Raw genomic sequence first — 23,533 nt, 5'->3', positions numbered from 1 at the left:
TTCTCCTGTATTGTTTTCCATCATTGTGGTTTAAACAAGGTAACTTTAAAATTTATCTTAAGTTCATTTTTGTCTGTTTAGTTCCCCACAGGTTGCTGGTGTTCCTAGATTCCGGTTTGGGCCGCCTGAAGATATGCCACAAACAAGTTCAAGTCACTCTGATCTTGGCCAGCTTGCTTCTCAAGGAGGTAAATAGATAAATAAATGCTTAGATCTCCTGGGTTCACACATGTTCAGTAATAAGCTATTCTGATGTGATTTTTTTTTTAAGTGAGCAAATACAAATATTTTTAAGTTGATATCTAATTCCTGTGCAAATTTATGGGAAAAGCTATGTTAAACATTGCTTTACATATAAATCTTAACCTTTATGTTTAGTTTGATAACATTCCTAGTAAATAAACTAGTTAGATACTTTCCACTAACATTAAAATTAAGAAAGATAAAATATTTAAAGTATGTGGAATAAAATGACCCCTAAATTAAGTAATAGTAGTTGGTTGTTGAACATGAATTGTGCTCTTTGTGGAATTAATTACCTTTTAATCCCCAGTCAGCATCCATATAACTAAGTTTGTGAGAGGCTGTATGACATTTTGTGAGTAAGGAAAGCATACTACTTTTATAATAAGCTCAAAATAAAAGATTAATCTGCAGCCCTCATATAAGTCATATAATATACCTTTTATATAAATTTAAATTTTTATATGATTTTTTATTTTATAGGACAGTTTAGGCTTGCAAGACAGATCTAGGCTTAAATTGGAATGCTACCATTTACTAGCTTTGTAACTTTGGGAAAATTAACCCCGTAGAAATTCTATTTCTTTAGCAAAAAGGGGAAGAGTAGTATCTTGTAGTTTTGGTGAGTAGATTCTACCATAGTACCTGGTTCATAGTTGGGTACTCAATAAAGTTGGCTTATATCAAACCATAAGAGCAGCATTTTAGATATTTTTTCAGAGGATACTGAATGTTTGTGAACTTAAAGTATGTGTTTCAATTATATTTATATTTTTGAACAATTGATTTTTGCCTGATGGGCTAATTAGTGGGCTTCAGCAAAGTTGTGTATCTCTACTGATTCATGTTTTTCTTTCAGATACCTGGCATATTGACAGTTCTGTGTTCTTTCCATCATCCATTAATATTTAGAATTGTCTTTAGGTTTAGGAATGTATGAAACACCCCTCTTCCTAGCTCATGAAGAAGAGTCAGGTGGCCGAAGTGTTCCCACTACCCCTCTACAAGTAGCAGCCCCGGGTAGGTATCACAGGCAGACTAATAGATTATGTGCTTTATTGGTAAAATGGAAAACTGTGTGACATCTTCTGGCTAAAAATTAGGTAAACCACCAAGTTAAAGTTTTCATTTCTTTTATTTTGAAGTGACCGTGTTTACTGAGAGTACCACCTCTGATGCTTCAGAGCATGCCTCTCAATCTGTTCCAATGGTAACAACATCCACTGGCACTTTATCCACAACAAATGAAACAGCAGCAGGTGATGATGGAGATGAAGTATTTGTGGAGGCAGAATCTGAAGGGTAAATATTTACTTTATAATTTCTGCTTGCTTTAGACTTTTACACTTGTTTTCCTTTAGCCAGGAAATAGTTTGTTGAGCTGTATTTTTAGTAGCATCCCATTACAAAAATAAAACAAGCCATACATTTTGGAAGACTAACTTTTGCACATAGTAATATATCTTAGAATTTGGATATTATTATAGCAGACAAGTAATTTCTTAAATGTTTATCTCCCTGAAAATTATATGATGTATTCTAGAAAAATGATTTATTTAAAATTACTGATAGCTTTCAATTCATGTAGTTGCTTGAACTTTCCCTAAGAAAGAAGTCATTCTGTGAAAATTAGGAAATGACTCACTTTCCATTTTGTAGTGGGCTCTCAAGTGAACTTCATTTATTCTTTATGTGCATTTAGAACTTGATGTCTGAAATACTGACTTCTTAAAAATTAGAAATTTTGTAGCAGTTTTTAAGACCTAGCTACATTTTAACACATCAGTTATAAACAAAGTTTAACAAAAGAAATATGACACAGCATCTGGATTTTTTTTTTTTTTTATGTCAAAGGAGTAATTTAATGCAAAGAACCCCTGGACAGTGGTCTTGGAGAAGTGTTTAGCTTTCAAGGCAGAACCTAATTCTTTACAAAATAAAAAAGTTGGACTACTTCAAAGAAGCATAGCTAGAAGTAGAACACAGATTTCCTAGGTGGAGCTCAAAGATTTTGTTGTATTGAGCAATATTTTCTTAGTGTAATTATAGACCAATTCTAGTATATGAGGAAAAAAGCAAGCCTACTATTATGCTCTAACACAGTGCTGCTTAATTTGGGGGAGATAACAGATCCTGCTGAGAATACTAGCTGCCATTAATTTCATATCATGTATGCAAGTCACTTTAGATATGTCATTTCTAACCCACACAAAATCTCTACTATTTTCTCCATTTTACAGTGAGAAAGCTGAGACTCAGAACATGTTAAAGTAACTTGCTTAGGCCACTGGTAACTGGCTTAGACTGGATTTGACCTGTGACTTGAGCCCCATACACTTTACCCTTCACTAGTACTTCTCTACTTGGGCAGGTAGTCATGAGAGAGATCTTTCAGATACATTGTTACTAATGACTGCACTGAAGTTTGCAGATGATAAAACTGGAGCAGATTCAACTTATTTTTGGGCTGTTTTCTCCCTTAATTGTGTTTTGATGTGCTTTATTGAATGGGAGAGAGAGTGTTGGAGTTACAGCCATTGAGCCAGGGAATTCACGTACCCGCAGCGTGTCTCATCTGGGCTAGAGCTCATGGTGAGTTAGTGGTACATTGTTTAGTTGGGACTTGTGAATTATTTTAGTACTCTGCCTTCCTAGAAAAGTGTTTTGAGATTTCAAAATCTGTATAGTATATCTCTTACAAATGTTTTCAAGAATGTGAACATCCTTTGCAGAAAAGAAAAAAAAATAACAGAGGGGAAATAAAAACTAAAGTTGGAACATGTGAGAAGAGGAATAAGGAAAAAGCAACTTGAGCTGTCTTTCCCCCAGCTCCTTTAAAAAAAATACACAGTTACCAATATCAAGAGTCTACAGTTTTGAGTTAGAGGGAAGTGCGGGGTTATTGAAGTGATAAACTATGTCAGAAAGAGTTTGGGAACAATTTAGGATACCTCAAGGACCAGTTTTGCATTTTCTTATCAATTTTTGTTTTCCTTTCTTAGTATTAGTTCAGAAGCAGGCCTAGAAATTGATAGCCAGCAGGAAGAAGAACCTGTTCAGGCATCTGATGAGTCAGATCTTCCTTCTACCAGCCAGGATCCTCCATCCAGCTCTTCTGTAGGTAAGTTCCTGCTCTTGAGTACAACACAACTGATACACCAAACTTGTTTGCAAAAGATGATTTTATTGTAACAAATAGATCATTATTTTTCCCCCTTAATTAAAAATGGTTTATTTAAAAGGGAAATTGTATTTTATTAAAGGAAATGTAGTTTTAAGACTAGAGGTGCCACAGGGCTGTGAGGGATGGGTCACTGGGAGCGCTGCTAAGGATCGGTACTTCAGTCTCCTGCCTCTTTAAACCAAAGGAGCTTCTTGTTACTTGTTCTACATATTAAGATTCTTACATGTGATTTGATTTGGAGAGTTGAAAGGTAGGAGGTCTGTTACTCAAAAAATACTTGAAATTTACTGATGTAAACAGTTTCAAAGTTTGGCTTTCAAGTCTTTGAAGTTATTTTATGTATTTTTCCTGCAATAAAAATTATTTCTGTGGTACTTACAAAAAAATAATTAACATTTATTGAGCACTTACTGTGTGTCAGATAGCATTCTAAGCCCTTTACATATATTACCTTACTTAATTCTCACATCAACCCAATGTGGTAATCACCCATATGGAAACTGAGTCACAGAAATGTTGAATAACTTTTCCAAAGTACATAACTAATAAATAATGGGCAGGCCAGGGTACAGACTCAAGAAGTTTGGCTTCAGAGACTCCACTCTTAAACAATACACTATACTAACTTATCTGTCTCAAAATGTTTAGGTAGGGAATTACTTTTATTAAAATTGAAGAAATACAGTACCCAGTCATCCACAAAGATTATTTTTATTTTGAATTGTTTATAGCAGTAATTCTCAAATTCTGCCATGGAACCTTCACATTCTATGGAAGACCTGCTCGGTTATCTTTTTTCAGTCATGGGACTGCTATCTCAAGATCTCTCCTGCCTATCTGCTTTTCCCTGACACAGCAGCCTGTAAGCCAACATCCCTAGGTTCAGATCCCACATCTCCCTTGGAACAGCTAGTAACTTTAAATGTCTGCGCAAATATTTTATTATGAAATCTGGATAATCATAACTAATCTTGCAGTCAAGATTAGAAATAATTATGTAAATTACATAACTCAATGCATAACACTCAGCAAGACTCAAAAATTATCATTATCATAGTTATTAATAATACAGTTGCTGAAGAGCTCTTCTCCCGTTTATATTTCTGATATCCTATGAAAATGATCTTTGACAGGAGAATGGGCACTTTTATCTTATCAGGGCTTGCACAAGAAAATACGGTTTTTGTTCCCTTTTACAATATACTATAAAATTAGGGTGTCTTTAAGTTTATTTGGTAATATAAAACAGTAAGCCTCCTCATCTGAGCAGTTTATTTGGTCAGTAAATATTTGAGTGCCTACCATGTGCCAGGCGATTTGATAGAAAGCATTACTAAGAAAATGACTTTTAAGTAAAGACCTGGAAAGGGCAAGGGAGCAAAGCTGTGCAGTTTTGGGGGGAAGGAGTGTTCCAGATGAGATCTATAAGGCAGCAGTGTGGCATATTCAAGATCAACAAAGGGGCCAGTATGGTTAGAGCACCGTAAGGCCAGAGGGAGGCTAGCAGGAGGTAGGAGGGTAGGGAAGAGAAGCCCAGTAGATCATTGTAATTGCTTTGGCTTTTGTGGATTTAGGAAGCTTTTAGAGGGCTTCCAACAGAGTGGTGATAAGTTCTGACTTAAAGATTTAACAGTATCAGTTTGGTTGCTCTGTAAACAAGAGACTGAAAATGTGTAATGGGCAGAAACGAGAAATTTCAGAGGATATTGTAAATTCAAGGTAAAGACAAGGATGTTTCAGACAGAATGGTAGAGTGAAGTTTGTGAGAAGAGGTCAGATTTGGGGATATGTATTTAAATTCGAGCTGGCAGGATTTGCTAATGATTGAATTTGGGGTGTCTGGAAAAGAGGATTCAGATTTGACTCACATTGTATGTCGGGATCTGTTGTTTCCTGAGGGAGCTGATACGTGGTTTTTTATTGTAGTCCCCACCCCCTAGCACAGTGATACATGGATAGGCACCAAGTGAATATATATTTTATGAGTGGAGTGAGTGAGTGAAAAAGAACTGTGCACTTTTTTTAATAAGAAAATTTTTTTTTACTTCCTACCCTTTTTTTGTTTGTTAAATGTCCCTTGTTAAAAATCAAACCACTTTTAAATATTGAAAGCAAATGGACACCTCTGCATTTTATCCATGCATCATTTAGTGACTAGATTTTACCATTATAAATGCTTTTCTTATTTTTTAATTTGCTTTCTTATATTTTAATGTTTGGGGTTTTTTTCCTTAGATACTAGCAGTAGTCAACCAAAGCCTTTCAGACGAGTAAGACTTCAGACAACATTGAGACAAGGTGTCCGTGGTCGTCAGTTTAACAGACAGAGAGGTAAATTTCTGACATATTGATTACATGATAGGATGTAGGATAGTAATAAATGGAACAAGTTTTCTAATTCTTAAGCTTCTAACTTGTATCTAGTTTTTTTTAATGTTCCTAGGATTGATTAAATAATTACACATTGAGCATGTAATGTTTACTAATCTGTAAGCTTCTTGTAGAAAGATTTGTAAACTATAGGTATATAATGAATATGTGCTTATATTTCATATGTATTCATTTCTTCCTTGAATTCAAAATTAGATTTGAGGAAGCCAAAGTGTTACAGTACTAGATAGTCATTTGTTACATCTCTTCCTGTTGTTATACTTTTTACACAACAGAATCAAGCTTTGTGACTTTAGTTAAAAAAATTAAGAATTTTAATATCTGTGTTTTCTAATGTAACCCTTAGAGATTGTATTCATGCCATGAAAACATTAATCTAATTGTAATAATTTTCAACTGAAGATGTGTGAAATGTCTAACAGTTTTATATCTATATACCTAGATATTTGATATTGAAAGCAATTTTATAGTGACCTAGGGTAAGTGAATACTCCACTTTTGAGCTAACTTCTTAAAAGATGCATTCAGTTTGGTTATTTTTTTCTCTTATAGGTGTGAGCCATGCAATGGGAGGGAGAGGAGGAATAAATAGAGGCAATATTAATTAAATGTCCTGTAAACTGTAATAATTGTGAATAAGATTCTCAAGCCTGTTTTAGTGTAATGATTGTCGAGATTAAAAACATTTTTGTATTTAAATTGGTATGCTTCTCTCAACATTCTTTATTAATAAAATTTATTTCAGTGTCAAAATTTTTCATTCTTCATTTAATTAGTTGACTCTTCCTTTGCCCGTGGGTCTAAGGACAGTTGTACCAGACATTGGATAAGCTCCGCCCAGAACGAGTAGTAATGACTCTTGCTGTTCTGCTGGGTTCATCGACATTATAGTATTGATCTAAATAGAAGAGAAATCATTTTTTAATTAAAAAGAAAACAAAATACCTCAACTTAAAAATAGTTTGTGTTGACTATTATACTCAAAGATAGTATTTATCATTTTAATATCAGAAATGTTTGTATTAATTTGAACTTTATGACAAAAACAGTTGCCTCGAGAGATTGACCTTTCACCAGCTTTCTGTAAAATTAGGTTTGACTCTCCTTTTTCAGAGTAAGAGTTTGAGGAAAACCTAAGTTTAAAAAATAATAATTCACTTCAGTTTTACCCTTTAAAAATCTTTTTGACATCATTTTTATAGGTAGAATAATTTAGATTTCTGTATTTTTCAAAGTGTCCCAGGTAACATAATTTAATTTTTATTAATTAAAAATAATTAATTTCTCAAGAACCTCTTTGTGGCCTTTGGGACTTGTGTAATGATGCAAATCAGTAATATTTTGTGTCACCCAAGACCTCCGTTAAATGCCACAGGTAATGTAGAATATTGTTCTTAGTAGCAGTTTTACTCAAGTAATTGGATAATTTATCATAAGTCTTTAACCTCATGAAGGATAGTGCAGAATAGAATTGTAGCCTATTCAGTTTAATTGAAAGTAAAGTGAAAATCTAAACTTTCTCTTCTTCAGAGCAATTAGAATTAAGTATTAGAGTTTAACTTCACACCTTTAGTCACCACTGAACACTGGTTTTTGCTCTGATTATATTCATATTTTAGAGATTAGAGCACATCCGTAAGAAGCTAAGAAGTTGCTTAATAACTTACTCCTAGAAAAGGCGTAGTAATCATAGCCTTCCGGTTTTCTGATGTTGGGCAGTGCGATAGCTGAAGTCACCACACTTGGAAATCCTCTCCACTGTAAACTCATTTTAACTTCATTATGGAGGAAACCTGTAGATTTAAAGATACCAGCCTGAAAGCAAAGTACTGTAGGGAAGAGCAGCCGCTAGAGTCTGACGGACCTGGGTTTGAATCCCAGTTTGGTCACTGAGTAGCTCTGTTATGGTGGGTGAGCTATTAACTTAGGTGCCTCAGTTTTTGCCCCCCTCTGACATGGTGCAAATACCTACCTGTTAGGACTCTGCTGAGGTTTATAGATTTGTGTGTAATGTTCTTGGTAAGAGGTACTTGATAAATGGTATTTATTCCAAATAACAAACCTGAATAAATTGCATTCTTTACTCACAAAAAAAAAAAACTATATAGATAGATCTGGTCATTCACTGAGGCAAATTGATGTTTTGAATCAAAGAGCTTTAAGTTATTGGGGCTATTTAGTCACTATATTCAATAAGCTTCATTCTGTAAGATAAACTGTATTACATCTACTTCATGTGTAAGAATTTTTAACACAGTAAGAAATATTACCTTTGTCTTGGTAAGAGACTCTGACGGGTGAGTAGTGAATTCTGATGGTGTGTGTTTGAGAAGGTCCTATGGCATGTTCAAAGCGACGTCTCCTAACCTGTGTTGTTTCTCTGTACACTGAATAATTGATAGCAGGCCTTCTTCCAGGGCACTTTTTGATGGGTTCCTGTTTATAAATATACTGCTGAATGCCGCCACCTATTATGTATTAGAAAATCACATGTGATAAGAAAATTAAGCGTAAACCCCCAGAAAGGTGGAAAAGAGCTTTTACAAGGTAGAGGAAAAGATCAGTGTTTCTCATATATGTCCAGACATTAATAATGGCTATTAGTCAAGGGTATTATAAAATAATGGCCAAGTGCTGAAATACATGTTGAATGAATAAAACCAACAAATTGCCTAGTTATATATTTAACTTTGTTTGAAATTAAATGACCTCTATATTAATGACCTGAAAATTCAGGTGAAATTGTAATTTGCATGCTGAGAGCTCTAAATACTTTTTACTGTCCTCAGTTTTTTCATTAAAAATAATTTCACTCCAGCCATTAAACATCTTTGACAGTAAACCCAGTAATAAATGAAAATATTAAATAAAATTAGGCAGATCAGTTCTTAGAAGTTTTGTAATTTATCAATTATTGTAACACATACCTCTCTTGAAAAAATACACAGATTCAGGTCTGTTCTTGTATTTGGCTATTGAGAGAGCTGCCACTATTTTTCCATTTAGTCCTCCAAATCCTTTTACAATTTGTTTGGGGTACCCTGGATCTTTTATATCATTGGTGAAACGCCAGTACTGGGAATCCTGATGATTTAACAGAGGAAATGGTGTTAACAGCTTCGGAATAAAAAAGTTTGGGATTCATTCCTAGATGTATATATAGGGAGAAGGTTTTAACTTTGTTAAGTGAATAAATTGGCCTTTAATGTTACCAAATTGTTAGCTTTTTATTAAATTTTGATGATAGAATAGTTTAATAAAATATAGAGACCCTTCTGAAGTGGAGGGTAAGCTGATTTATGCTCTTAGGATCAAGAATAGCTAGTTGCTGATTTCTCTCAGAAAGATATTTTTCTTACCTTAAAGAAGAAAGTTTTTCCTTCACAGTTGCATCTAGTAAAAACAGTATCAATGGGGGAGGGAATACCCCAAACTTCAGTAATTTTACGAGGTGGAGATGGTGGATTGAATGGACTCAGCATCCAGAAATAATGACCTAAAATTGAAAGTGATAGATCAGCCTCCAAACTGAATGAATACTATAACTTACTCCAAAAGAAACCAAAATGAAAAATATGTTAACACACATTACATGACAAGTTTAGTCAACACTGTGAGGATTAGTACAGAAGTTAGTATTTGAATATTTCTGAGAGTAGGTATTTCTCAGGTCTGAAGTTCAGCATAGCCTTTGAAATATTTTAGTTTTCCAGTTTCTCTAGAAAGATCCTTCTGGCTCTGTGACTTACAGCAGGGCACTTACCTCCGTTTCTTTATCTTTTAAAATTAAGGACTTATAATTCAGTGACTGCTAATATCTCTTTAGCCTCTACCATGGTAGTGTATGATTTGTTTCCTTTCAGATTTAATCTAAATATAAGAGGACTGGACCAGCAGATGGTACAGCAGAGAAGTAACATGAAGTAACTGCTGTTCTCCTGTTAGGTTACCACGGGATGTAACACTGTTGAATGCATTGCAATCAAGATGTTATTTTCACGTAAAATAGAGCAGGGAATACAAATACAAATCTGGGTGTCATATCATTTGATAGGAAATTAAAATTTGAACTACCTTTTAATTACTAATGGAAAGAAAAAATTTAGTATCAGTTCAAGCTCTCTCTTTTTTTTTTAAATTTTATTTTATTATGTTAGTCACCACATAAGCTCTCTGTTTTATTTGTTACTCTAATGTGTTTAATTCTGTTAATCCTGTATTTTGGTAATTACTTTCAGGTTCCCATAATATTGTGTGAAGAAAGTTCAGTCAGGCTCCCCTTCGGAAAGCTCAACCCAAACTTCCACTCTCCTTTGGTTCTCATAAATGCCAAGAATAAAATGATGGGCAGAAGAAATATGTGCATAGCTCACCTCGAAATGCAACCAGTGTTCCATTGCGCAAAGTAGTCAGTCCATCTACTGGCTTACCGTTGCATAAATTAGTCTCATCTAAAACAAAAAATTAAGCCGATACAAAAGAAAATGAGAAAAGTGTTCATGTTTTCAAATCCTCCCACAGGGCTGTTTCCTCTGTTCACCTTTTCCTAAGCTCTTGAAGGGGCTAGTGGGATGTATGCATATTTCAGAAATGAAAAAGAAGAGCTATATTTCCTAATTGTTTTACTTAAAGGTGATATTTTTCAAAAGGTAATCTATAAAATTTGGAATGGGCCAGGTTACCTGATCTTCATGTAAATTAGATAATTATTGGATGTTTGATCCCAACACAAAAGTCCATTTTTCAGTTCTGATTGCCCTTTGAAATTGGTTTGGAAAAGAGAATAATATTGCAGATTTTTGCTTTGCATTGTACTCTTGTAAGGATACACTCCCAACTAAATTTTTTTGACATTCTGTACACCATCTCTGCATATAGACACAAATGCACTAAATTCCTTATTATTCGATTTTCCGAAGACCAAATAATCTTACTGTGATTACTCGTCTGCTTCCCTACGGAGAAGCTGTAAAACCCCACAAGTTAACAAGTTCAGGGTTCTAGATAATATATCAATAGTGTGATACTAACTCAGGACATTCTGGCTCAGATAAATTTAAGTTAACATTACCAATTTTAAAACTGGAAGTAACATGCTTATTACCTGAAAGCATGGGATTGATGGCGAGGTCTTGATTGGATCCTCTCACCAATATATCAGGGGGCCTGGGGATCATGTGAGGTTTTTCTCCAGCAATATCTGCATCTTTATTTGGATTTACTTCAACTTTTTCTGAGTTAAGTCTTTGGCTGGGGCTGGTGGTAGTTTGGGGCATGGCTTCCGCCGAAGAGGTAGGGTGTAATTTTGGCATTGTCGATGTAGTCATCTTTGGGGGAGTTGCTGTAGTCTTTGGTTTTCTCACTTTAGGTATTGTGTTTGGCTTTTTGGTAGAAGTGGGCCTTTTTGGTGCTTTGGTTGGCTTTCGGGGTTTAGAAGTTGACACTTTAGGATTCGTGGTTGTATCTTTTGGCACAGCTGTGGTTTCTTTGGGTTTATTCACAGCCTTTGGCGTGGGTTCTGCAGGAAACTCAGGAATTGATTCAGCAGGGTTCTTGGGAGTAGTGGGAGGCTCCATGGTGGTAGTTGTAATAGAGGCCTCTGAGATGGTTGGAGCAGGTGTCTCAAGAGAAGCTGGAGCAGGCTCCTTGGGGACCTTCGGGGTGGGGTCTTTGGGAGCAGTGAGTGCAGGCTCCTTGGGGGCAGTGGGTGCAGGCTCCTTGGGGGCTGTGGGTACAGGCTCCTTGGGGGTGGTGGGAGCAGGCTTCTTAGGGGTGGTGGGTGTGGGCTCTTTGGGAGTGGTGGGTTCAAGCTCCTTGGGGGTGGTGGGTGCAGGCTCTTTGGGAGTGGTGGGTTCAGGCTCCTTGGGAGTGGTGGGTGTAGGCTCCTTGGGAGTGGTGGGTGTAGGCTCCTTGGGGGTTGTGGGGGCAGGCTTTTTGGTGGTAGTGGGTATAGGCTCCCTAGGAGTGGTAGGAGCAGGCTTCCTAGGGGTGGTGGGTGCAGGCTCTTTGGGAGTGGTGGGTTCAAGCTCCTTGGGGGTGGTGGGAGCAGGCTTCTTAGGGGTGGTGGGTGCGGGCTCTTTGGGAGTGGTGGGTTCAAGCTCCTTGGGGGTGGTGGGTGCAGGCTCTTTGGGAGTGGTGGGTTCAGGCTCCTTGGGAGTGGTGGGTGTAGGCTCCTTGGGAGTGGTGGGTGTAGGCTCCTTGGGGGTTGTGGGGGCAGGCTTTTTGGTGGTAGTGGGTATAGGCTCCCTAGGAGTGGTAGGAGCAGGCTTCCTAGGGGTGGTGGGTGCAGGCTCTTTGGGAGTGGTGGGTTCAAGCTCCTTGGGGGTGGTGGGAGCAGGCTTCTTAGGGGTGGTGGGTGCGGGCTCTTTGGGAGTGGTGGGTTCAAGCTCCTTGGGGGTGGTGGGTGCAGGCTCTTTGGGAGTGGTGGGTTCAGGCTCCTTGGGAGTGGTGGGTGTAGGCTCCTTGGGGGTGGTGGGTACAGACTCCTTGGGGGTGGTAGGTGTAGGCTCCTTGGGGACTGTGGGTGCAGGTTCTTTGGTCATAGTGGGTGCAGGCTCCTTGGGGACTGTGGGTGCAGGCTCCTTGGGGATGGTGGGTGTAGGCTCCTTGGGGGTGGTGGGTGTAGGCTCCTTTGGGGTGGTGGGTGTAGGTTCCTTTGGGGTGGTGGGTGTAGGATCCTTTGGGGTGGTGGGTGCAGGCTCCTTGGGAGTGGTAGGTGCAGGCTTCTTGGGGGTGGTGGGTACAGGCTCCTTGGGAGTGGTGGGTGTAGGCTTCTTGGGCGTAGTAGGAACAGGCTTGAGGGTGGTGGGAGTGGTCTCCTTGGTGGTGGTGGAAGCAGGGGATTTGGTTGTAGTTTCAGCTTCGGGTGTAGATTTAACAGGAGCTTTGGATGTGGGTAAAAAATCTTTAGGAGGTTTTTTCTCTGCATTTCTTGTCTCTTTAGTTGAAGTAGTCTTCTCTTTTGTTCCACTTGAAGTCTCTTTGTTTGTTAAAGAAGTCTCTTTAGTTTCAACTGTTGCCTCCTTATTAGGTGTTGAAGGTGTCTCTTTGGATATATCAGAATTAGGTGGAAGACTGGGTTTAGGATTTATTGGTTTGCCGGTTGTAATCTTGGGAGATGTGGTAACTTTATTGCGTTGGGTAGTAGGAATGTCAGGAGTTGGGGTCAGCTTGATGTCACCATTGTCCAGTCCACTTCCAGCTTCATCTACAACTGGTGGTTCTGGAGTAGGTTTCTTTTTGGGTGTTCTTTCCTTGTTATCTGTTACTAGAAAAAAATACACACCTCTTTTATTTTTGAGTAGTTTTCAATAGTGACCTAAAGATCCCATCCTTATCAACTAGCTATGTATCCCAAGCAAATTGCTAACCTGTGATATGTCTATTAACTTGTTATAAAATGGTAAATACTGAACTTATCTGATTGGCCTATTTTAGGGAATTAATGAGAAGGGGTGAAAAGCACAAGTTAAAGTCTATACAATTAATGTATAGAAACAAGTGGCAGCTTTGAAATGACCAACATGATCAACAACACTAATTCATCTCTATGTGAATGCTCTTTGGCCCTCACTCTCTCCCTTCCTCTTATTTCACATTGCTCAGTGACCCGTCATCCCCTCTGGAAACCTAGTTCCAACATCTTGTAGATTCACTGCACCAGTTGCCTCAGAGACCTCTACAACTACAACCCCAGAAATCTGTCCAGTCACCCCAATGGTCCCTACTGAGCTCTGTTTCCATACACATGGCTGTTAGCTGCTCTCTTTCCTCGGTGCACCTAAACTCAGCAGCCCCGGCGATACAGAGATTAGGATGCCATGGCAGCAAAAGACCCTGTTCAACAGGATTTCTCATAGCAGCTACCCCATAGGTGAATTTCAGAGCCCAAAGAGCATATCAAGAGCTCATCACTGAGATGAGTTCCATTTAGTAAACATGTACTGCACTTCTATGGTGTGCAAGACTCTTTGGATGAATCAAAGACTATGTATTTGGCTATTCAGCCAGAGAAAAGCCTTCAGGGGAAATAACAACCACCCCGGAAATAGAGTTCTTCAAAACTCCAGTATCCAAAATTCAGTATTTCCTGGAGAAAGAGAATATATTTTAGAATTTCAGGAAATAAAAGCAGAACAAAGGGAATCTCTTTTCAGAAAGTAAAAGCATGATCTGTAGTGCATTCTCTACTACAAAAAAAAAAAAAAAAAATCAGCCAGATATGACATAGAATTTATTAGAAAAATAGTAAAAAGGAGCTGTAAAGTGTGGGTAATAATACCACCTTTCCCAGAGATGTGTATGAGACTTTAATGGATTAACATTTTAAAGCACTTAAAGCAGCACATAAGTGTTTGCAAAATAAAATAAGTAAAAATTAAAAGAAAAATAACACAAGGAACCTAAAGGAGAAGAAAAAAATGTATCAGGTGGACAGGAATTAAACTTGAAAACCATAAATGAGCATCTCGTGTCGTCCTGTGGTTCCAGAGCTGCTGCTCTAGCATCTTCTTATCCTTTGCTTTAAAGAATGGTTTCTTAGCTGCTTTGCACTAGTTTCCTATGGGAAGCTAGTATCTTCCACAATAATTTTTACAAATCTATACACGCCCCAAGTACTGAAATGTCCTCAAATCATTCTACCAACACGCATTGCTTTCAGACAATTATTATTAATATGGCATTGATACAGTCTTTGATCTTTATCAATGCTCAAACCTTTGGGTTTCTTCTTTAATTCTTTATTAGCAGCTGAATTTTTGGAAGACTTGATTTTCCGAATAGTTGAAGAGGAAGAGGAAGAGGAAGAAGACTCTTGATTTTCAGAAACAGAATGTTCTATAAATCAAATAAAAAGGTTGATCACATCAACTGTAATTTAAAGCAAAAAACCACCAGTCCAAATGCAACAAGAAATAATGTTTACTGAGGTACAGATGTCTGTGTTTTGCTTTTATTTTATCAGTAATATGATCAACTGTTCTTTTAATTTGTCAGTTAAAAGTAAGGTAGCTAAGCTTCTCACAGGTACTAGCAATATATTACTTTCTCTCAACTTTCCCCTCTCTCACAGAATCTAATTATTCTGCAGAAAATCACCTGAGATTTTTTTTTTCCAATGAGATGTGTTTCTTCTGATTATTTTAACCTACACCCATGCTGGGTTCAGTTATAAGAAAAACAAATAGCTGATGGTTTATAATTTGGCTAAAGAAAAATAACAGCTGAGGGTTTATAATTTGGCTTAAACTTTGACTTTAAACACATTTTAAAAAGTGTAATGAGCCTTTCAAGACTCACATGATTCCCCTACTCTATGAAGAGTCTTACAAAAGTAGTCCACCTACAGCTTAGTCCCTCTCAAAACCTTTTATTACATCTGTCATCTTCCTACCTTCTGTTATTTCCTCTGATTCTATCACTTTCTTAGTCATCTTCTTGTTTGGTGCTTTGGGTGAACGTTTGGTTGTTGATTTGATGGTTTGAGATGCTCCTGGAGGTGGAGGTGCAGTCTTTGAAGATGGTGGTGATGTGGGATTATGCACTGAGGCCAAGCAAGACAGGTGGATTAACATCTTGTTGACATTCATCAGCAACTCTTAACTGTGAAAGGCATGGATGCATCTGGCTTCAAGAATCGATGCTGGTGAAAACCAGCGTAGGCATGCTCTTAGCCTAACACTAGTTACTCCAATTCTAAAGATGCATTGCTATAAAATATTGGTTCTGAGATTGTTATAAGTTATGACAAGGGGCAAAGGCTCAGGGATCAGAAAACCTGAATTCCAGTCCTTGACCTGCAAGGTGCTATCCTTGTGACCTTGAGCAAATGAGCTAACCCTGTCTTGAACTTTGTTTTCTTGTCTGCAAATTGAGATGTTTATTCTAGATGATTTCTGAAGGTATTTCCTGGCCTAAACCATACTTGCCTCTATCAGCTCCGTCCCTTATGCCAATCTTCTGTGATGATAGAAATAATTACTGCATGTGAGCGAAAGGTATTTGTGCTCTCAGGAAGAGAAATATAATAATTACATTTGTCCTGTTTTTATATTCATTTAAATCAAATGATGCCAATTCACCTTTTTTTTAAATTACAAAATTTCTGCATGAATATTTACTCTTATAAAAAGTTCACACCTTCACGTTATGCTTTTCTGAAAATGTGTGGCCCTTCCCCAGGTTAAACAACTGTTAATGGTTTGGTGTGTATCTTTGAAACCTTTTCTGTCCTACCCTTTCTATGTCTAGAAGGGAAGGCATGGGACATGTTTTGATCATTAGGAACCAGAAGAAAAGGAGAGGGACTTCTGAAAGATAAGAAAGCAGAGAACAGTGGGGAGGCTTTGAGTAGAGAGAGTTGTGATAAATCCTGCTGCTCTCACCGCACACCCCCTAGGAACTCTGGCCAGCACAGTCTCCATGAGCTGACGACCACACTCCTTCCTCTGTATCTCCCACCAAATAGCTCAATTTGAGAAACAGTTCTGCCATACTAGCTAGTGATCTTGAGCCAAACAACCTCCTGGACTGTTTTCTCACCCACATTTCTTCAGTTCTCGAAATGTTATAATTTTGAGATACATAGATGCTTACAACAGTATCTATACGTCAATCCCGAAACAACCTAAGAGGTGACTGGTAAGATAGTTTGGTGGTTATTTTTTAAAAATGAAGTAGTGAAGCTCTGGGTGGTTCCATTCTTTTCAGTGGAAACCCCAACTGTCCTTGTGAATTCTGTAAATGAAGCATGACCTTCATCAATTTTTTTCATTTAGCATAAGCCTCAGGTAATCTGACCTACCACCTAGTAGCATAAAGCATTGTCTTTATTAACATGTTCTTGCAATGCTTCATCACTCTCTAACTATCCTCCCTCCCCACCCATCCTCTGCCCAAAATAAAGTCTTAATTTTTGTCTCACAGCCAAAACAATTATCAGGGCACTGAATAAATATGTATCCTTCATCCTGACATCCTTCTGAGAGCTGCAGGAACTCGGCAGAGTTTTTGATTATATGGGTGTTGTCTCCATCATTTCTGGAATGCTGTCCAATGAAAACATTGAACAGTTAAGAAATAGCCCTCAACTATGCTGATTAACAGTTTTTTACCCTATTTCTCCACTGTTCCAAAGAAGCAGGGGACGTACAGCCTTGTTTAAATGAAATGATAAGATTATGCAAGCAATGCTTATTTTCACCTTTACCTCCACAAATATTGTTGTTTTAAAAGTAGAATTTAAGAGGAAACATTTGGTAAAAGAAAGGAATTCGTTATTTTTTAATTTTTTTTTTTTTTGGAAAATCTGAAGAGTTTTATTGTACTCTCAGAGTACTACTTCAGGACCTATAACCAGAGAAGAGGATTTTAAAATGGGACAATATCCCTTTTTATCGATTCTATCACACACAGGGATTTAGATAGAGATGACCATGGACTGCAGAGATGGGAAGAGACATACAACAGACGGTTAACAACTTCTTGGTAGGTTTGCCTATAAATGTAATGTCTTTAAGTCCTAAGTTGACTAGTTTAGAGAAGCTGAAAGTGTCATTCTCTCCTTCAATATACAATCAAAAACACTGAAGCCAAAAACACAGCTAGCCCAAAGGACCACCGACTTTGTGGGGTCAGCACCATTAGGATGAGACAAGAAATCCCTGAGTGAGCTGGTTACTGTTGACTTCACCTGAAATTGAACCACACCTGAGGAAAAAGCACATACACTTAGCCCCTATCCTCTCTGTTCCTCAACCAGCAATCACTGATACTCCTGGAGCCTGGCGGAGCCCGTCAGTCCTGTTGGAAGAGGCTTTCCTTCTTTAATTCATTCTTGGTGAAGCAAAATTAATACAAAGTGGCTTGTGTTAGTAAAATCAAGTCCCTAGATGCATATTAGACATTATCAGCGAAGCTGAGGTAGGTGCGCAGGTCTGGCCGCACTTGAGAGGTGCTGATTGGCATCGTGATGCTTACCTTTTCCACAAAAATTCTCATAATCAGGACAGCACTTGCCATACTTCTTACAATCTGAGTCACAGTCACACGCCCTCCCTCTTGCAAAGGACTCGAAGCAGCGGCCTTTACAGGAAAGCTCTACCCAGAGCAAAACAAAACATTACAGATTATTGATTATGCAGTCACACCCATGTACTGATAGCCATTTCCCACCTGATACTGACTGGAGTTCCATAAGTTCATTTCTGAGTCTTTCATTTGGGATTTGGAAAATAGGTGGTTTTCCAAGTGGAGAAGTCAAGAAAGAAATATGATGACTCAGAGAAGGTTTTCTTGCCCTTCGAGGCTCCAAGAGACACCCCAGTGCTGAGTCGTTTCACATATGTACAGTGGAAAGGTGGGAACCCTTCATATGAAATCCTCCATCCTCTTCACCTTGCACCCACTGTTTTGTAATTGATGTTTATTAAATGAACGTTCAGACCTCACAACAATATTCCAAAGAGCTGGCTTAATATAGATGGGTCCCTGTTTAGGCTCAAAAATCACTTATAATGCAGAGACTTTTATTATGACGAACTGAGCAAGGTGTAGAGTTGGAAGATTTCAGCCTAATCCCATAGCCTGGATTATGCCTGCTCATGTCAAAACCAGCCTCGGCTAGAGGCACAGTAACTTACCAAGGCCTATTTGAAATGATCACCTTGTACGACACATAACTGTACAGCAATATATTTATCAACTTCACCTACAAATTCTAAAGTGAGCATAACTCTGAACCACTTTGAATTATAATTTTCAAAAGTTGGAGATTGAAATGTCCCTGTGTTAAGAAAATGATCCAAAAGTGTTCAAGGGAAATACCACTCATAATTTGAAATTCAGACCCTTTGGGTTTTAACTGAAATTCCTCATGAAACACTAATGCTTCATATTTAAATTGCCTTTTTTTGGGTACTTTAGAAACATATCCAAAAGTCCAACAGTCGATAAGATTATTTTATATCCATGGATTCTTTTGATGAAACTATTGAAGGACCCCAACACTAAGCAATTACATCTCTGATTTACTTAATGACTCCCGAGTCACAGTATTCTCTACATTTTACTTGGGACTAGTCACCCACCTTGTGCACCTGACAGATCTCCAGGCTCCCCTCCCCACCCTCCTCCCCCCACCCCGCCAGGCCCGAGTTCTGACACCATCCTTAGGTACAGCACACTGCAACACGTATGCGAGGAAGGGAAGGCACTTGAGCAAAGAGAAAAGCAAGAGTGGAAACAGGTGCAAGGGGACCCACAGAACAGTGTCGCGGGACAGGGGAGACACTAGCTGTCAGGACTTACCTATGGTGCAGGCTTTCTTGAAATCAGGGCAGCACTCCATGTAGTGTTGACAGTTATAATCACAGTTGCAGGTGGCATCTCTAGAATACCCTTCCCCACATCTCCCTGCACAGCTTGGTAAATCTAAAATTATACAATACTGTCGTAAACAGGGCCAAACCGCTTCACGGAAAGGAAGAGATCTAATGAGAAGGATAAAGCCACTTGGCGAGGGAGAATTTTATCAATCGGAAAAGGTCGGGAATGATGGGTAGCAATGGGTCCTGCTGAACTTAGCCTGATGGCGTATGTGACCTTGATCGTGCCACTTTATTCTTCACTAGACTGAGAAGACAAATACACTTTTGAAAATCAGGCAAAGTTAAGGGCTTTGCAAAAAGCCGGTAACATTCCTGGGGGAAGGGTAGTAGCTAGGGCTCTCCTGAGGCTGCTGCTAATGAGGACCAGCTGACATTTCTTCAGCGTCTCTGCTGGGCACTGAGTCATACGTTATCTCTAATGTTTATGAAAATGTTGCCAGGAGAGTATCAGTAGCCCCTTTTGAGAGAGGAGGAAGCTGAAACACAGAGACTTTAGGGACACCCAGTGAATAGTTCCAGGATATATGTATTACAGGTCAATTAGTACCTATTAATTATTCATACTGACCTCTTTCACCCTCAGAAGTGTCCTGATTTGCATAATATATTATATGGTCACTCTGAAATCTCTGATTCTAAAGCCCACACTTTTCCCACCCAATCACACTGCGTCTCATCTCTCATGTTGAGTTTAAAGCAAGCTGGTTATGCCAGCAAAAACTTCCCTCGGCTTCCTCTTCTTTTTATTCATGAGGATAACCGCGTTCTTTAAATGTTGAGGAAGTCAGATGCTTGCAACCACAGTTACGGTGAACCCAATAGGTAACTGTTCAAATAGCATCTGGGCATGAATATAAAGGTCAGAGTTATTCTGGGTAAAACAAAACAAAAATACAAACAAAAGTGGGATGATCCTCAAATGTATTTTGAAGAATCACTTGGAAAACACCTTCCTCAGAGAATAACCACAAAAATGTAACAGTGGAATACGTCTCTGGAATAGAAACTGTCAGGTGCAGTGTCCTAAAGCCAAACAGGGAAGTTGAAACACATTGGAAAAATCTCAAAATAATGAGTCCGGGAAAGTGAAAGTCTTCATGTGCAAAGAAAAGAGTAAATATTAGGACAATCTTCACAACCTTTGCGTACATATGTGCACAATACACACAAAAATGCATATATAGTGTATGTATATAAATACATATATTATATATAAAGGAAAAAGAATGAGAAGAAGTTGAGAAGGCAAGACAAGCAGACAACACAACATTAAAGGCTATTCTTTTCTAGTTAGCAGATTTCTGAAATAGGAAATCAGTTATCTTTATAGGAAGAGCAATTATTTTCATAGATTAAATGGCTGTCCTCCTCTTATTGCTGTTAATTTTAACAACTAATTTTAAATTCATTCATTTAAAGGAAAGTAAAACCTTTTTAGAGAACAACTGATCTTATTACAGAGGAAAGGTAGCTTAGGAAATGCTCTCAGTGTTGTGAGCCTTATAATACTCTCACCAGAGAGCAGAGGAGTCTAGAGATGGTGTGGTGGCCATCATTCCTTATTAAATATTCACATTTGCTTTCACGTGTTTTTCCATCTTATCTAAGTGATTCTGAAACTATGTCCATGGCAGGCAGTTATCTCTCATGCTAGGCTGGTGAGAATTTTAACTATTTTCCTGGAAGTGTCTATTTTATAAATATAATTTCACCATAACAATCATGCACTTAGATTTTTCTTCTCTCCAGTTTTGCTTGTCAAAGAAACAAAAAAGGAAACGAAAATCCAACACTTGGTATTATTGTCACTCATCAACCTTGATCGCATGCTAGAGACCTCGGATAAGGTGATTGCATTGAATGTATCTTAACATTCTCTAAAATGAATAACAAGAACCGTTCATTCAGGACTGCCTGTTTTTGGAAAACTGGAATAGTTCATTATCATAATATATGACATGTGTGCAAATGTAAGTCATATCTGGATGACTAGTCCTTGTAAGAAAGACAGAAATTTCAAGATTAACACAAGGCCGTTTGAAATTTTGTAAATGTTCATTGTAATATGATACCTAGTTCTCCATGATGGCAAAATAAGTCCTCAATAATGTATGTGATGTAAAAGACTAGTTAAACTTATTGTAAACATGGAAGCAAAAATTACATGTTATTTCAACATTGTTCTTTTCAGTTTGTCTGATGATGCTCCATCACACTAGCATAGTTTTATCCCGTGTCTGTATTTTGTTGAACTTTTGAAGAACCATAAAAATAAGGAGAACAAAAATTATTCTATAGAAAAACTCATAACTTGAAAGATTTCATAAGACATGAGAAAAATGTGAGAATTCCAAAATGCTTATAAATATGCCATATCTGCTTCACGTAACTTTAAAATTACACATTAAACTCAAACAAATATATGTCTTTAGAAATCTCTTTCTTTTGTTGTAGTAATAGTCAACACAGAATGATTAGCAACAGCTGTTAAATAAAAGTCTTTTGGACGGTTAAGATACCTTGAGAAGAAACTTGCTGAATCAAGAAAACAGAAAGTAGCAGTAAGTATGTGGGAAGTATTTCCCACTCCATGGCTGTTTCCAGGTACTGAGCCCTCACTGCAAAGAAAAGAAAAGTATCAAAAAACTGCTCTTTAGTCTCACTAGTTTATGACTGTGTCACTTACCATGTTTCAGTAACTTTTAAAAGGCGATTTAATGATAAAACCACCCCACTCTTGAAACAAGACTTTTAAAGATAATCAGCCTTAATTCTATCATAAATATTTCACCATTAGATTTAATCTTATGCAGAAGAAATCATCAAGTCACCATCTCAATCATGTTACTGTTCATTTTAATACTTTTGAATTCCCCCCAAAAGGAAAACAACCTTATCTCAACACTATTTAAATTATAGCATATACTTACAGGGTAAGGTTTAAATTCCAGCTTGGGGAAAAAAAATAAATAAATAACCAACTTCAGTAAAATGTAGTTTAACAAACACAGAAGTGACCATTCCCACTTTCCCTTAACTCTCCGTATAAATTTGTGAGCTTCCAACAGGTGTAATGCATAGCTGTGGTCCTTCTCAAAACTTTCCTACTACTATCCTTATAAATCTTTTTCAAACTCCTTGACTAAAGCATATCCCTATTGAATTGAAAACACATTTAATTCCACGAAGCAAGTTAACTTTGACACTTACCCGTAAAAGCAATAATGAGTTTTTCCAGTGTCCTGGAAGCCTTATATATCAGTGCAAATATATTGGGATGAACCAATTAGTCCAAAGGTTAGACAGAATCAACAGTGACAACCTATGAAATCAAACTTTCCTCATTTGTTGGAAGAGGGCCCAGACAGCTAGTCTTAGGCAACATCTGGAAAACACTTCCATTAAGAAAAATGACTACTACAAAATAAATTTAGGATTATTAGCCAAAACACACTTCTAATTTCTGAGTGAAGTGAACAAATTGTTCTGAGATGGTAAATAGTTCTGACAAGTCTTGACAAGCATATCAAAGCAGCAGTGTCCAAACAGTCAAATGTTGGTATCACTTCCTGCTTTTATTTCCCCCCACCAGCTAAATCTAGCAAAAAGTGATTTTGAAACTTATCTACTGTCAGTTTGTGGCGTAAATTTTCTTAACTTACACAATTAAATCAAATGTCCATTTCTTGAGTGCATTTTCACTGAGCACAGAAAAAATGCTCTACATTGGCACAGGGTGGACGGTCTACACTGTGTATTTTCTAGCTTCCTTTACCCGGTAAAACCTTGCTTTGAAAGTGTAGATTTCTCCCTTAGTCCCTTTATTTAAGCACAGCAGTGTTTGGGAATGGTCTTTTAAATTACTAATTCAGCTTCGTTACCCCAGAAAATGTGAACTGTCATCTTGCAGAGCTACGTCAGCTCTGCTCAAGGTTTTACCTCAGTTTGATATGAAATGTTCCTGTTAAAATCCTATCTCCCGGGGCCCTGACCATGGATTTGGCTCAGGTTATGATCTCAGTGTCATGGTATAGGGCCCCTAATCAGGCTCTGCGCTCAGTATGGAGTCTACTTGAGATTCTCTCTCTTTGCCCTCTGCCTCTCATGCATGTGCTCTCTCTCTAGAATAAATAAATGAATCTTTAAAGAAAAAAAAAAATCCTATCTACCTGCGTAAGGCCTAGCTTGTGTCCTGCTACCTCCCTGAAACCTTCCCAGATCAACCCCAGCCACATCCAGAATCACAGTCAACAAAGGAACTGCCTTTTACGGCAATTATCTGTTTATCTGTCTCCTGCCCACTCCCCCAGGCCACAGACTGTGGTTT

General features: G+C 37.9%; 2 protein-coding genes across 6 annotated transcripts in view; one reads left to right on the top strand and one right to left on the bottom strand.

Annotated features, from left to right (window-relative positions):
• Window positions 1-6,517, top strand: part of TPR (translocated promoter region, nuclear basket protein) — a 67,639-nt gene extending 61,122 nt beyond the window's left edge. For 2 of the 3 annotated variants that reach the window (XM_028121477.2, XM_028121475.1), the window contains exons 46-51: window positions 82-188; window positions 1,156-1,263; window positions 1,389-1,545; window positions 3,246-3,364; window positions 5,663-5,758; window positions 6,371-6,517. In XM_028121477.2, coding sequence (XP_027977278.1) covers window positions 82-188; window positions 1,156-1,263; window positions 1,389-1,545; window positions 3,246-3,364; window positions 5,663-5,758; window positions 6,371-6,426 — 643 coding nt within the window. In that variant the 3' untranslated portion in view covers window positions 6,427-6,517. The remainder of the gene's footprint in view (window positions 1-81; window positions 189-1,155; window positions 1,264-1,388; window positions 1,546-3,245; window positions 3,365-5,662; window positions 5,759-6,370) is intronic. The other variant, XM_028121478.2, reaches the window with a different exon arrangement.
• A 6-nt stretch (window positions 6,518-6,523) lies between these two features.
• PRG4 (proteoglycan 4) lies at window positions 6,524-22,724 on the bottom strand. 3 transcript variants are annotated; one of them, XM_028121479.2, is made up of 13 exons: window positions 22,417-22,724; window positions 21,726-21,824; window positions 19,127-19,249; window positions 17,798-17,917; window positions 15,213-15,362; window positions 14,537-14,656; window positions 10,923-13,085; window positions 10,192-10,269; window positions 9,178-9,314; window positions 8,746-8,902; window positions 8,089-8,286; window positions 7,486-7,611; window positions 6,524-6,716 (listed from the first exon to the last, which is right to left on the bottom strand). In XM_028121479.2, exons 2-13 carry the CDS (start codon window positions 21,796-21,798, stop codon window positions 6,619-6,621), a joined length of 3,543 nt encoding a protein of 1,180 aa, XP_027977280.2. In that variant the 5' UTR covers window positions 21,799-21,824; window positions 22,417-22,724; the 3' UTR covers window positions 6,524-6,618. The 3 variants fall into 3 exon arrangements, with proteins under 3 accessions (XP_027977280.2, XP_087872993.1, XP_087872994.1); XM_088016867.1 differs by lacking the exon at window positions 19,127-19,249; XM_088016868.1 differs by lacking the exons at window positions 14,537-14,656; window positions 15,213-15,362.
• Between the last annotated feature and the right edge of the window lie 809 nt (window positions 22,725-23,533).

The sequence above is a fragment of the Eumetopias jubatus genome, unplaced genomic scaffold, assembly GCF_037043125.1.
Source record: "Eumetopias jubatus isolate StellerSeaLion01/CBP00866 unplaced genomic scaffold, mEumJub1_p1.0 scaffold_12, whole genome shotgun sequence".
NCBI lineage: Eukaryota > Metazoa > Chordata > Mammalia > Carnivora > Otariidae > Eumetopias > Eumetopias jubatus.
This window is presented reverse-complemented; position numbering and strand designations above follow the sequence as displayed.